The sequence below is a fragment of the Hipposideros armiger genome, unplaced genomic scaffold (assembly GCF_001890085.2).
Source record: "Hipposideros armiger isolate ML-2016 unplaced genomic scaffold, ASM189008v1 scaffold_27, whole genome shotgun sequence".
Taxonomy (NCBI): domain Eukaryota; kingdom Metazoa; phylum Chordata; class Mammalia; order Chiroptera; family Hipposideridae; genus Hipposideros; species Hipposideros armiger.
In genome coordinates, this window is record NW_017731377.1 from 1,684,772 (window position 1) to 1,700,680 (window position 15,909).

The following is a 15,909-nucleotide window of genomic DNA, read 5'->3' on the forward strand; positions in this document are numbered from 1 at the left end:
CTTTGTCATAACAATTGGCTGGGATAAAGGGCTGGTGGTGTCTGGGTAGAAGAGAAAGAGTTTGGAGTGGGAGGCAGACATCTTTTATTGTGTCTTTTGAAATTCACCTTTTCTTTTACCTTATAAAGTTACTACTTTTGATATTAAAGAGAAAAACTAGGGTAAAAAGAGCCTTCTTACCACCTGTGGGTGACACAGCATCTACAGTTCTTATTCTTAATGGATTTTCTGGGTTGTGTTTTTCTTCAAGGGTCAATCAACAATGCTGACAGCAGGCGTCTTCATTGTTCAACCTGACTGTGTAGGATTTTTTATAAACTATTTGATAATTGAGTCCATTTCTGATAGTAGGAACTTTTATAATTTTATTGCATAAGTGTATGCATTTACCTATTGTATAGATACATTTATCCTCCAGACCTATGTTCCATACACATACCCATCATTCACCCCAACTCTCATTACCTTTTTACCACCTGTTTTTGCTCCATGTTCATATACTTAGATATATACACGTTATCTATCTATCTATCTATCTATCTATCTATCTATCTATCTATATCTATGTTATATATATATATGTATGTGTGTGTATGTACATGCCTATATGTACACACTGACATGAGACACATGTATAAAGTAATTTTTTGGTTGTAGTTTTTCTTTTTAAACACAGTCATATCATTTGATTGCGTTTTGCTTTTTTTAGACTCATTTGCAATATGCAGATCTCACCAAGTCATCTGATAAAATTCTAATTTATCCTGTTTAATGACTGAATTGTGTCAGTTGGTTCAAGTATAGTGTAATTCATTCCTGTATTGACTGAAACAACTCTGTTTATAGAAACAAGAAATTGGAAAATAAGTGGCAATAAACATTCTTGTACATATTATAGGGTTGTTGGAAGAGTCATGACATATTTTTTTCTATGTTTTTCATTGCAAAAATGTGTCATGACTTTTCCAACAACCCAATATATATGATTACTTTTATTTCTGTATGATGGATTCCCAGGAATAGTACTGATAGGTTAAAGGTGTAAGTACTTTAAATTTTAATATATGTTGCCGGGTTGCTTTCCAAAGGATGTCATAATTCACATTTAGGCCAATGAAATATAACAGTACCCTTTTGAGAAGATATTATCAGCCTTCTAAATTTTTGCTAAAGTGATATCTCATTGTTAAATTTTTACTTTCCTAATTTCGAGTAAGTTTGAATTTTTTTTATAAACTTGACTACTTGCATCTGCTTTTGCTCTACATGTCAAATATTTTTTCCTGATTTAATTGCTTAGTTGCTTTATGATTTTTTTCATAACAGGAAATTTTAAACCTTTTATGTACATGTTTTAAAGTTTTTGCTCTTTGTTAAGAATGTTTAGAAGACTTGTCATCTTCTAAATTTTGTATTGCTGTGATTTATTTTTTTACATTTGTCTTTATTCCACTTGAGATTTATTTTTTATATATATAATGTAAGATAAAGATCTAGGTGGTTTTTTTTTTTTGGCTAGGTGATAGCCAGTTTTGTGATGATTGTTTTAAAACATTATTTATCCTTTCCTGTTGAAATAAAATTTAATCTTTGATTTATACATTTTCTTATATGTACTGGAATATATATTTTAATTCTTTATTCTGTTCCACCCATCTGTGTGCAAGTTCCATATTGATTTGATTAGTGTTTTTTTAATATATTCCAATATCTGGTCAGTGAAGTCCACTTCTGGTTTTCTCCTTTTCAGTTTTCTTGATAGTCTTTGGACTTTGTGATTTATAACTTTAAGAGCCTATTTTTAAATTAAAAATCTTTTGGGCTTATTTCTCAATACAGTTACTCATACATATTGGGGAAAAAGTTCCTACTGTGAATGAAATATTTTCCCCATTTTTCTAGGTGTCCTGCTAAACTAGGAGAAATTTTTATTAATTTTAAGTGTATTGTATCACACCTCTATTTTATTAATTTCAGTTTTCTTTTACTAGAATTGCTTGAGTTTTCTAGGTATTTTATGAGATTATTAGTAAAAAGATATTTTTCTCTGTCCAACTTATGCCAGTTAATTTGTTATCATGTCGTATTATGTTTGCTATAATCTTCAAGTCATTGTTGAATTATAAAGGGTTTAGTGAGTTCCCTGCCCTAATTCCTAGTTTTAGTAATTTGATTTATTGAATGAATTAATAACATTCATATAGTTAAAATAATAAGTTCCCTGTGATCATCATGTTTCCCACTTCCACCCCTAATCTGTCTGTTTCCGACTGTTTTCAGTTCCACAAATATCAAATTTTCATGTAAAAGCAAATTCTTGACATAGGTGTATACGTAATGTACATACATATATAATATACCTATAGTGTGTGCATACAACCTTAATTTTATTTCAAATAGTTTTAGTGTATTGCTATTTAAAATACTTGCTATTTTTTTCCAAAAATGTTTAAATGTTTTTCCTGTTGTTTCTCATAGAGCTTTTATTAAAAATGGCTGCTGAATTTTACCGAATGCTTTTTTAGGAGCTGATACAATCATATGATTTTTTTTCTCCTTAATTTGTTGATATATTGGATTATATTCATTGCTTAAAAAGAACCACTCCTCCATTTCTGCAATAAATTATAGTAGTATATTATTTTTGATATGTGGCTGGACTTTATTGTCTAAATGGACTTTTTTATTTAGAATTTCTACCTTTAACTTTTAAGTGAAATTGGTATATGGTATGTTTTGTGTACTACCTTTATTAGATTTGGTATTGAGTTATTCTGACTTCATAAAATGAATTGTAACATTTTCTGTAATTTTCTGTGGTTAATGTTATTAGAATGTGGGATTTTTGTTTTGTTTTGTTCTTAAGATTAAGAATTTGCTGAGAACCCAGCTGATCTTGATGTCTTTTCTATAGTAGATTTTTAATTATTTTTACTTATGGTATTTGGTTCTGTTCAAGAATTCATTTCTCTTGGGTCAATTTTGAAGTTTCCTGTTTTCCTGGGAAATCGTTTTTCCCTTTTGAGCCTTTCTACTCCTCATGCATACATGTTAAAGGTCAGGAACACAGGTTTACTTATTCCCTAAACATGCCTCATAATCCACGTTAACTGGTCCTTCTCTCAAGAATCTTTTCTCCACTGATTTCTCATCTCCCTTCACACCTTCGTTTGGTGCAAATCTTATTCTAATCTTCAGATAAAAGCTGAGATCTCACTCTTAAGAAGTCTTCCCAGTTCTCTGTAACCCAAATTAATTTCTAAATTGTTACTCTTATAAACCTTTTATTTTTAGTCTTACCACATTAGGCCTTTTATTAGGTGATATGTCTGTGTACTTTTTATTTGACCCTCCTCTACAGTTTCATAAACGGCTGGGATCACATCTTATGATCTTGCGCCGGTGCCAGGGCACATGGCTACTTAGTATATTTTTTTAAGTGAATTTGAGCAAGAGTGAAAAATGTGTATTGACCAATAATCAGTTTTGTGGCTTGGTGTTTATATTTTTTTGTCTAGGGATATGCAGTCAGCAACATTTTCAGTAGATTTTCTTTGTACTTTATCTCTACTTTTTTAGGACAGGTATTTCTTAAGTCAGCAAGAAAATTAAGTACAACAGGAACTTCATTAAAGCTACAATTTAGGGTATGCAAATGTGAAAGCTTTCTAACTTTACCCTGTACATTTCACATATATCGTTACTCACTGTTAGACACTTTGGTCTTGCTTAATATAATTCAGTGCTGAGTGTGTATTTTAATGTGAGAGTTTTTGACATCAACATTTTAAACTTTCATTTAATTTATAATCTTTAACTTTGAGTTAATGGAAATATTTGCCTCGATAGATTGTGGTTTGAAATTGCTAATAAGTTTAGTCAGTAATACATGATCTTTAGCTCCTAAACCGTGAATAGTAGATTTCATTTTCTGTTAAGATTTATGTCTGAATTTTAAGGGGTCAGAGTGTCTAAATGGCTGCATGAAGCAATAGCATGCTAATCAGAAGGGGGGACTACTAGACTTCCTCCATTGTTACACTGTGTTCAGTGATCTAAATGCATCGTAGGTATTCATCCTTTTTTAAATGGGTGGTGATAGCCCCTGCTACTTGATAGTTTGCGAAGTGCTTCATCACCACCATTTAGAAAATGTTTTAACTTCTTGCAGCTCTTTGAAGAAGTTGTCTATTATCCCTGTTTGATTGATAGGAAAATTGAGACTTAGAGGATTAAGTCAATCAAGATTTGGCTAACAGTAAAATAAGTAATATACTTGGAACTAGACCCCAGCATGTACCCCATAGTTGCAATCGTGCTGTGGTGTGTTTTTTGTTTATAGGATTATGCTTAGCTGCACTGATGTTATTATCAAAAAGTTAACACTATAGTGTATATATTCCATTGCATGTTTAAATCTGTTTCCCTGGGTGGTGTCTGATAATGGGTATGATTTTCATTACTTTTTCCAAGTAAATAATTTTGAAAGTTATCATTAATATTTTTTTATTTTTAAATTTGCTTCAAACCAGTGTTTCATTTCAGAATTACAAAATAATTTTAGACTTGATTAGTTGATGTTAGCTGTTAATATCCTTGAATTATATAATTAAAGTTTTTATTCAACACTGGATTAACAAGTGTTTCTGAATTTCTGTCTTTATTCTACAGAATGGTAAATAAAACTGATCATCTCTAGAAAGGATATTGATTCACCTCATGTAAAGTATGCTCAGTTCCTTCCCAGTGGTGTAAGTATCTAGTCCTTCTCTTAATTTTTATCTTCTCTATTGTTTTAATAAAGTTGAGAAATCATTATGATTATGATTCAAAATGATAGGCGTTTATAGAGTTGAAAGAATTTTTTCGTAATCATGTAATTTCTTTGATGAATTTTCAAATCTATCAACTTCCTCTTTCACCATTTCTGTTTTCAACTTTGAAGTCTGACATTAATTTTTAATTCAACATAAAATTATTATTTTAAACTGCTTAATAGCCTATAAACGTGAAATAGATGTTTAGCCATTTGAGAGAGCTAGTGTTAGATTCCTTGTGACAAGCAGATTATTTGGAAGCATGTTACTGCCTTTTGTGTGCAAACTCCTAGCACCTTAGCTATTTTCCTCTACCTACTGAGGATAAAAATGTAGTTAAGCCTATTAGCTAATGTGGTTGCTAAAGCCTTTCTTTGGAGTCAGGCAAAAAAAACCAAAACACAAATTGAGATGGTGGTATTATGTTGAGAGTTCATTTATGCTAGGATATGAACCACTAGTTCATATTAAATAGGCCTCTGAATAAAAGTATTCCAGGAATTTCAGATATTAAAGAAGATAAAGTATCTATTAGCTCATTAAGTGCATCTTTAGAGTCTAATGCAGAGTGCCTTTAGCATAAGTATTTCTAAAATTTGGTGCCGTCTCTGTTTCGATTAAATTCCTTCTGTTTTGGTTGACAGTTCTATAATCCAGTAAGTATACATTAAGATAGGCTTCCCTTATTAGTTAGGCTTTTCATTAAAGATTTTCTTTCCTCTCTCATTGGCTGTCATGTATCGACAAGTCTCAGGAATGGTCCAGAACATGTGAATTGTAGCTTGAGTTTATGCTAAGTAACTGTGTCCTTCGGAAGTGGGATGGCATTGCGTGGCTTTGGGCTGTAGTTCCTCCCCCTCCTTTTTTTTTTTTTTTTTTTTACTATTATCTAATAATGGCTATTCTTAATAGTCATAAGAATGTAAGCATGATGAGGCCAGGAACTTTTGCCTGATTTGTTCCTTGTTGCATCCTCTGTGCCTCATACATGGTCTGACATATAGGGGGCACTCAGTCAATCTTATTGAATAAATGATTTGTGTCTAAATGGTCTCCAGTTCTCTGATTCCACACCTAATTTATATTCTTATATTCTCCCTCTATAAACCTGCATGTTTTTACTTGTTTTTTTCCCCCCAAATATGCGTGAGGTGGCTACAATAAGAAATCTCAATCTTAATCAATGATAATTTAGAAATAACTATTAAAGTGTGATTGACACATTGGAATATAACCCTGTTTTTCTCGAAGTCTTTTTATTACGGAAAGAATCTTTTTATACTGGTATCTATAGGCATAGCCTGTATTCTTATGCTTTTATCAGTTCTCCTATTGGTTTGAATTATATCAATTGAATCATTTTACCATACTGTCAGGCTCAGTCCCCAGTAACCCTTCATTTCTTACTTATTCTCATTTCTTGTCATTTTCTTCTGTCTCATTTTTTTTAGTCTCTCTTTTTTCTATTTTTTCTTCTTTTTAAAAAAATTTTTAACTTATTTTTAATTTTATATTTTTTATTTTTCTTGTCATTTTCTTACTTTAAGACTGCCATTCTTTTGATGATACTATTAATTGTGAAAGAGGGTTATGTGCCATAAATAGTAAGAAGGGCCTGAGTACATCTTTAGTTGATGAATATTATGATTGACTTGAGAATGTGTTAACTCATCATGCAGTAAACACCATGTAATCAAAACAAAACTAACTTATGACTAGGCCATGTTTTGCCTAGTCATTTTACATAAAAACATAAGAGATGGCAGAATCAAGCTGAAGAAAATGCTATGTTATTCAATAAAATCTCATTAAGTGTTCATGCTTTATAAGTTAGGAAGTAATGTCATTTTTACACATGTCATTTCAAGAGTAATCATTTGTGAATACTTTAACCTTCTTTGCTCTACAAATTTAGCTGAAGAAAGTATGTTCTGGACCGCATGCCATATCCAGGAAGGGTTTAGGTACATATCCCAGTAGGGATAAAGTTTACTGTGATATTGGCTTACTATTATGATCTGACAGTATGGTCTTTTAGAACATCAGTTGATGAACTGAGGTATAAGTCCTCCATTTAATTGTTGTTTTATGCTTTAAATATTGCCTGTGTTACTGCCATGCCGAAATTCTTCTCACTTATTTTCCATTATTGTTGGCCTGAGTCTGCATTCAGATTAGTCATTTAAAGTGGAAGCTGTTCCTTATACTGTGAACATCCTTGTGCTTACGTGTTATTTTTTTCTGAGAATTGCTGGTATCATGGACTTAGATGACCTTTGTAGGCCACGTGCTGTCATAATTTCATGATTTTATGCTTACACTAGGTCAATTACAAAAACAAAATTTGGAAATGAGACAGAATTTGTTTATGTTGACTGCACATTGGATTTTATTCTCAATATCCAAGAAGGCTTCTAATCCTGGCATTTTCTCAGAAAAATATTGTGCCTTCAGTGTTATATGTATGATTTGATCCTGCTTCATTTCTGTCATTATGACTCTACTTACTAGTGAATCATATGTTTCATTCTAGCAGTTGTAGATCTTTTTACTTTACGTGTATCTTTGGGTTAGGGACCTCTCTTGGTGCAAGGCACAGACATCTAATTTAAACGAGGTGAAGCATAAAGGGAACTTTATTCTCTTATATAACAATACAGCAAGAAGAGCAGGGATGCAGCAGGGGCTTAGGAATTACTAGAACAAGATATAAGCACTGCAGACCTTTCTCTTCTGCTCTGCATTTCTTGGTATGTCTGCATCATTCTCCTACAAATTAGCGTCTTCCACACAGTGAGGAATGTACCAGACTTCCTGCAAGTGAACACAATTATAGTGACTGTCCACTAGTCTAACCTGACTAATTCGAGGAGAGCAAGGCTTAACTTTCTGTGTGTCCACCTCTTTGGCCTGGAGATGGGGTATTATGAGTGGCAGCCCCAAGAACATGTGGTTGGAAACAGTGAGGCATTCTAGGCAGACAAAATAATAGGTGCGTTCTCTTATCTCCTTTATGGCATTTGGAATGAAAGTGGTTCCCATCATCAGTGAATCTGAAGTGACATAAAATATTACATTGTTTCAGAAACTGTGGACTCTAGTTCTGATAGTTGTAATACCAGCTTTAGGGTGGATACTTTTTTTTTTTTTTAAGATTTTGTTGGGGAACTGGGGAGGGGGAACAGTGTTGGGGAATTGGGGAAGGGGAACAGCCAAGTTGTTGTTCTTCAGTCTTAGTTGTGGAGGGCTCAGCTAGCTCAGCTCCAAGTCCAGTCGCCATCCGGCCGCCCGTCAGCAGCTCAGCTCAGCTCAGCTCAAGGTGCCATGTTCAATCTTAGTTGCGGGTGGGCATAGCCCACCATCCCATGTGGGAGTTGAACTAGCAACCTTGTTGTTAGGAGCCGGTGCTCTCACCAGCTGAGCCATCCCACCACCTGTTGGCAGCTCAGCTCAGGCGCACCTCACTGGTCCATGTGGGAATCGAACTGGCGACCTTGTTGCTCAGAGCTCGCGCTCTTAACCAACTGAGCCACTTGGCCGGCCCAGGATGGATACTTTTTAGTAACAGGTTGAATTCATATCATTTATTTTAGTTTTATGCTAATATAAAGAGTGCTGCTCCATAGAGAGAGAGAGATTTGAAGAGTTATACAGATTACTATCTGTTCTGATATAAATAGATAGGAAAACATTGTGAGGGCATAAAAAATTTATTTTTCTCCCCCTCCTAAATTCTTCTAGATGACCTAATAATCAAATTAACAGAGAGATTAACAAGACAAAATGTCCAAAGTTTATTATGTGAATGTACATTCCGGGGTGTCATAATGAGACCCAAAGAGGCATTGAGTAGTTGAGGTTTTTATACCATTTTGGATCAAGGAGAAGGGGGCTGTGGAGGGCAGAGGTCTGGGATTTCGATGGGGAAGTAGGCAGTTCATAGGTAGCCAAGAAAAAGTGGAGCACATGGCAAACAAATTCCTGCTAGGCAACCTGGAAACAATGAGACATGGAGGAGAATCCAGCAGAACAGGTTTTTGCATGGATCCTTCCTGGCTTCCGAATTTCATTCATATTAGTCTAAGGTGAAAATCCTAAAGTAAATATGCTAAGCTGCCCTTCTTGAAGCAGGCCTTCCTATCTGACTTCCCTTAGGCAGGGAAGGTGGAGGGTCAGAGGTTCTTTCCGAGTCTTCTGTTTCTTAATGACCAGCTTAGAATCAGTATCCCAAAAAGCACATTTTTGGGTGGCAAAACTTTGGTCCCCTTCAATATCATGATTGGTTTGATTTTTATGTGTGTTTGTCCATACAATAAAACAGTTCTTGAAGTCTCATATTTAAAGTGAGGGCAGGTCAGTTTATGAAGTATTTTGAAAACAGAAAGACTTAAGTTAGCAATGGCCTACTTTGCTTTTGAGGGAAAAGAGTAATGTACGGAAACCCCAATTTACCGAATTAAATTAAGGGATAAATTATTTGTACTACAAAAGAGATTTGGCAGCTACTTTTACAGAGAACTTCCTAGGATTGAGGGTTAATATATAGTATTCCCCCCTTACCCAAGGGGGATATGTTCCAAGACCCCAGTGGATGCCTAAAACCATGTGTTTTGTCCCTATTCATACATACCTATGATGAAGTTTAATTTATAAATTAGACAGTAAGAAATTAACAACAATAGCTAATAATAAAATAGAACAATTGTAACAATATATTGTAATAAATGTTACATGAATGTGGTCTTTCTCAACAAATTAGCACGAATTTCTTTTTCCTACTTCACAATTTCACAGATAGAAGATTCGTTCTTACCATAATAGATCTTTCCATCCTCAGCCTATGATTTTTTTTTTCTTTTCTTACTAAGCTGAGAACTTTTACCTTTTTACTTCAAGGAAGAACTTTACAGCGTCTTTTTGGTATCTCCCAGCTTTCACATCACTACTCTTGTGCTGTGGGGCCATTATTAAGTAAAGTAAGTGTTACTTGAACACAAGCACTGAGATACAGCGACAGTCCATCTGATAACCAACATGGGCAGGTAGCGTATACAGAGTGGGTACGCTGGACAAAGGGCTGATTCACATCCCAGGTGGGACAGAGCAGGAGGGTGCAAGATGTCATCATGCTACTCAGAACGGTACACAATTTAAAATGTATAAATTGTTTATTTCTGGAAGTTTCCATTTAATATTTTGGGACCTTGGTTGACCGCGGGTAACTGAAACAGTGGAAAGCAAAACCGTGGATAAAGGGGACTGCTGTATTACTAAGCCCTTGATAGAGTGGACAAAGGGCTGAGGGTTAAAACAGAACCTAAAGTGTAAAGTGTCTATTATAAGCCATTTTAAGGAAAATTTTCATAGTTTTTTCAACAAACCTTAAGTATAATATCCATACCGAAAAATGCACAAATGAGGTGTACAACTTGGTGAATGTTCACAGCGAATATACCTGTGTATTGTAACAAGCATGGAACATAGAGCATTACTGGCACTGCATAGCATTTTCATAACGCATCCTTTGTGTTAAGCAGGATATACTGTTCTTTTGAAATTGGTCAGGAGAAAAAGTAAATGAGTTACTCTAGTTGAAAGTTTCCTCTCCTCTGCCAACCAGGTGATGACATATTATAAGAGGATATACTAAACTAACAAGAAAATTATTAGAGTACAATTGTAATAGCCAAAGCATTTAGAATAGCTAATAAGTGGAAACAGTCCAAGTGTCTAAAATAGAATGGAAAAACAAACCTGTGGTATACTCCTACAATTCCAGCAATAAAAAGGAACAAATTGCTGATATACACATTCATCATAGATGAGTCTCAGAAACTTTGTGCTCCATTTATATGATTTTCTAGAACAGGCAAAATGAATCCGTGGTGGGAACAAACCTGAGCAGTGCTTGCCTTTGAGGGAAAGGGACATAGAAGGGACCTGAGGCATCTTCCTGGTGTGATGGTAATATTCTGTACCTTCACATGGATTCAAGTTTCACAGGTATATGTACTTCTCAAAACTCACAGAATGATAAATATAGGATTTGCATATTTCTTTGTGTGTAAATTTGACCTCAGGGAAAAAAAACCTGAGCAAATACTGAGCTCCAGTCAGTGATATGCATGTAGAAGTGTTTAGTGGGAAGTATACAGATATCTGTAACTGATTTTGAAATGTATCAAAAAATAAGATGAATAGAGGGATGGGTGCATAAGCGATGGATAGTATGTGATAAAGCACGTAAAATGTTAATGGTATGATCTCAGTGACTTGTATTTGGTTGTTCACTGTAAATTTATTTCAACTGTTCTGTGTATTTAAAGTTTTTCATTATAAAATGTTGGAGGAAAAAAACCTAGGTGATCAAGAAAGAATGTAATAATCATACAAATAGGACTTATAGATAGCAGGTCACCAATAAGTATTGGAAGAAAGCAGGAGATAATGGGGTGTAGGTGTAAGGCAGATAGATACTGGGGCCTATGGGTACAAATGTCCTACAACGTGTTATTTTCAGTCCACAAAATGTATTCAGTTTTGTTTGTTTGTTTGTTTTCATTTTGAAATAGCTTGTCTCTAAAACTAGAGTGATTTCACATAAAAATTCTAGATTGCTGCCTGCTTATTTTTTAAAAAAGGATTTGAAAGACCAAAAAAAAAAAAAATCAATGGAGTAGAATAGAGAATCCAAAGGTTAGATACAATTTGTGTGGAAATTTGGTATATGATAAAGGTGGCATTTCTGATCACAAGAACAGAGACATATTACTCAATAAAGTATTTTGAACAACCAGCTATCCTTTTGGGAAAAAAAATAAAGCTCAAATCCTTTCACACTCGTTAAGTAAATATAAATTCTCGATGGAGCAAAGATTTTAAATGTAAAAAAACGATTACTAGAACCCCTAGTCCATTAGTAGAGTGGTTTTATCTAAGTGGTTTTAACTGGAGACTTAAAAGAGTACAACAGCCTATGTCCAAATCATATGATTCCAGCAAGTCCTGCCATATATTGGAAAGCAGAATGATGTGTGCTTTTGGAGTCAGTAATATTTTGGTTTAAATCTTTTTTCTGTTTCCTTTTTAAAAAAAATTTTTTATGAGTTTATTTGAGCCAAACTGATAATTGCCAGGAAGCAAAATCTCAATGAATTGAGAAAATGCACCTTTTTTCTGTTTCTTAATCAGACTTTCTGCAAGGTACAAACCAACTTTGAGCCATAGTTTCCTCAATAATCAATCAATATAAAATTATATTAAAAATATGCCACAGAGGGTGGTTGTGAGGATTAGATGAGATTACATTATATAAAACTCTTGCCCAGTGCCTTCCTAGATGTAAATATTCAATAAAATTTTAATATAGATAAAGAAACAGATCTCTAGTAGCTTAGGGGAACTGGCCCAGAGCAGATGTTTACCTGTAAAAGATGAGAAAATGTCTTGACATTTATTTCCATCAGCAAACACTTAATTGAGAGCCTACTACATGCCATGCATCCTGTTTGGAACTATAAACATAAAAATAGAAGAAATTACCACTTTAAAAAATCTTAAATAGGAAAGTCAGATTTTGTAAGAAAGGAATTCAAATAGTGAGGATTTTTTTTTTTTAGTTTTCTTTCTTTTTTAAATTAATTTTTGTATTTGACAACTCCTTTAACATTAATAAAGTAATACATCACTTCACTATGGGGATATGTACTGGTGAATGTGTCATTAGGCGATGTGTTATGCGAACATCATAGAGTGCCCTTACATAAACCTAGATGGTATCGCCTACTACACACCTAGGCTACATGGTATATATAGCCTATCGCTCTTAGGCTACAAGCTTGAACAGCATATTACTGTACAAACATCACGAGGTTGAATCAAGCATAAGAGAAAATGATGCAACCAAGAGATGCGTTAAACACCAGATGTATGAGACTACTTACTGCTGGCATAACACTGCATACTGTTTTACAGCAAACATATTTTTATAAGCAGAAAGAGTACACTCTAAAATAACGGTAAAAGTATAGTATAGTAAACATATAAACCAGTAACATAGTCGTTTATTATTATTAACAAATATTATGTCCTATACATAATTAACTGTGCTATATTTGTATACGGCTGGCAGCACAGTAGGTTTGTTTACACCACTGTCACCACAAACACAGGTGTCATGTGTTGCATTATGACATTTTGATGGCAATTACGATGGCTACAGTGTCACTAGGTGAGAGCAATTTTTCAGCGCCATTATAATCTTATGGGGTCACTGTTGTATTAAAAGAGCCATTTCTCAGGATATCAATTAACAAAGAATGCATTACAGAGATGAAATACTCACAAAATTGCTAAGTGGTAGGTGAAATGGTGCTTAATAAGTTTTTTTTTAATGTACCTCACTTTTTCATTTAAATATTGTTGCTGGTTGTTAGTATTTGCTTGGGCTTAGCTTATCAAATCGTTTGTTTACACTAAAAGAAGTTATACAGGTCTGGGTCAGTTTTGCTGATATTTAGTAAAACAAGATTATACAAACTATGTTTTCAGCAACTTTCTATTAATACTCTAATGTAGAATAATAAATATGAGATGGAAAGCAACACGTATGTAATCACATAGCCTGGGCTTAACACTGTACATACTTAAATCTGTTATTTTGGTATCACTGCCATAACTGAAATTTTGGTTCATTATAATAATAATATCTTAATCATTTTCAGTAAAGAAATTGATGTAAAAATGTTGCGTCTTCTGCTGAGCACTCTCTATCATGATATGTTCCTGGGTAGATAGATATTGTAAGTAAAGAGACTCCTTTTTCATCTCTTTTTTTAGTTTGTTGGAAACCATGTCTCACTATACGGATGAACCCAGATTTACCATAGAGCAGATAGACCTGCTTCAGCGCCTCCGGCGTACTGGAATGACTAAACATGAAATTCTCCATGCCTTGGAAACTCTGGACCGCCTAGATCAAGAGCATAGTGACAAGTTTGGAAGAAGGTCCAGCTATGGAGGAAGCTCCTACGGGAATAGTACCAACAATGTTCCAGCATCTTCCTCTACAGCCACAGCTTCCACCCAAACCCAGCATTCGGGAATGTCCCCATCGCCTAGCAACAGTTACGACACCTCCCCACAGCCTTGCACTACCAATCAAAATGGGAGGGAGAATAACGAGCGATTATCCACATCCAACGGGAAGATGTCCCCCACTCGCTACCACGCAAACAGCATGGGCCAGAGATCGTACAGTTTTGAAGCCTCAGAAGAGGACCTAGATGTAGATGATAAAGTGGAGGAATTAATGAGGTTGGTTCCTTTGCTTATTCAGAGTCCCCCAAATGTCTGTGTCCTTAGATCGCTTTTGAGTAAGAAGCTGTATTTCAGCTCCTTCCCTATAAGAACTGCGATTTCCCCTTCCCCACTTTGGAGATAAAACAAAATTTTCAAACTTTATGTTTTTAATTCAGATTTTCTCTTCTCTACTTCAGCCCTTTCACGTTGCTGCTTGATAAGCCTTTTTCATTCTATTTATCAAAGCAAAGATTAGCCTTCTCCTTATGGCTCTAATTGCTAACATCTGAATTTTCAGCCTTGCTAACAGACACATTCTAATTCTTAAATCCATTGTAAGTACTTTTCCTGGGGGATAAGATGATTTTATCATGATACAGAATATGTAGTCTTAATTTTCGCCCCCAACCTACCAATCCACAAAATAATTTTAAGTACCTGTTATATAAAAAGTAGTGTTCTTAGGAAGAAAAAGACATGGTTTTTACCCCTGAGAAGCTAAAGTTCTAATTTTAGCAATAGTTGCCAGATACATATATATATTTAATGTTATCTATTACAAGACAAGTGTAAGCACTTAGAGTTTGAAAGACTGGGGAGCGAAGGAGAGGTCCACTTTCAACAGGGGCAGTTAGGAGTGGCCTCACACTGGGCCTGCGACTCTTTGAGGGCAGCAACCATGTGGTTTTGATGGTTGTGTCTCCAGGACCTGAACTGTCTTTCGTACATGTTAAGAGTGTAACATGTTAAGTGAATGGATGCATTTGAGCTAAACCTTAAAAGAGAGCCCCTGGTTTGAAATATAAGAACTTTATTTAAAGTTAAGGGAATAGTAAAAGGTAGGAAAGGCAAGGCATGTTTGGTCTTACAAGGATTGTATGTGAGCTAGACTATGGTAAGGAGACAGTTTATAAGGAGGCAGTACAGGTTTTGGAAGACGGGGGTTAATAGTTTCTGTTTAATTTGGTTAGAACCAAGGCGTTTGTACAGGTCTTTAGGAATAGAGATGATAAAAGCATTGTTTTCAGTAGATTATCTCTACAGGCACACCTCGTTTTATTGTGCTCGCTTTATTGCACTTCGCAGATATTGTGCTTTCATCAGCATTGAGGCAAGACCCTCCACCAGCAAAATGATTATGAGTCACTGAAGGCTCAGATGATGGTTAGCATTTTTTAGCAGTAAAGCGTTTTTTTTTTTTTTTTTTTTTTTTTTTAATTTTTATTTATTGTTAGTTTCAGGTGTACAGAACAATGCAATAGTTACCCTTTTCACCCTCACAAAGTAACAACCCCCCACCCCCCATCCACTGCAAGCAGTAAAGCGTTTTTTAATTAAGGTATGTACATTTTTTAGACATAATGTTATCGCACACTTAATAGACTATATAGTGTGAATGTCACTTTTGTATGCACTGGGAAACTAAAACGTTCATGTGACTCGCTTTATTGTGGCGTCTGCCCCATTGCGGTGGTCTGTAGCCGAGCCTGCAATAACTTTGAGGTCTGCCTGTACTGTAGTAGGGAGGAGAGGCTGCAGAGAGATTAGTTACAATACATATTAGCAGGAATTGGTCAGAAATAAAATTAAAACCTATCATTATGAGTTATCATTATTCCTAAAGATTTTAAGACTTGAAGATAGTATAATGATGACTTAATATGGCCATATGGAAGATCTATCCTTCAGTACCACAATGGTGTAATACCTTTTACACAAACTGTCCTGAATTCATTTTCAGGACGGAACTGCCTATATGGAATTCTGGACAGACTGGACTATTGTATCTAGA

The 15,909-nt window shown here is 34.8% G+C and overlaps 1 protein-coding gene across 15 annotated transcripts in view; it reads left to right on the forward strand.

The window, feature by feature from the left end:
* The window catches only part of HMBOX1 (homeobox containing 1), a 189,035-nt gene that overhangs the window by 67,339 nt on the left and 105,787 nt on the right, over positions 1-15,909 (forward strand). For 13 of the 15 annotated variants that reach the window (XR_002123222.1, XM_019636144.1, XM_019636135.1 and 10 more), the window contains exons 2-3: positions 4,672-4,751; positions 13,656-14,132. Coding sequence is in view for 14 of the 15 variants with exons in the window: in XM_019636144.1 (XP_019491689.1) it covers positions 4,729-4,751; positions 13,656-14,132 (500 nt within the window). In the remaining variant the exon portion in view is untranslated. Of the gene's footprint in view, positions 1-4,671; positions 4,752-10,701; positions 10,821-13,655; positions 14,133-15,909 lie in introns of those variants that run through there. The other 2 variants (XM_019636138.1, XM_019636139.1) reach the window with 2 other exon arrangements.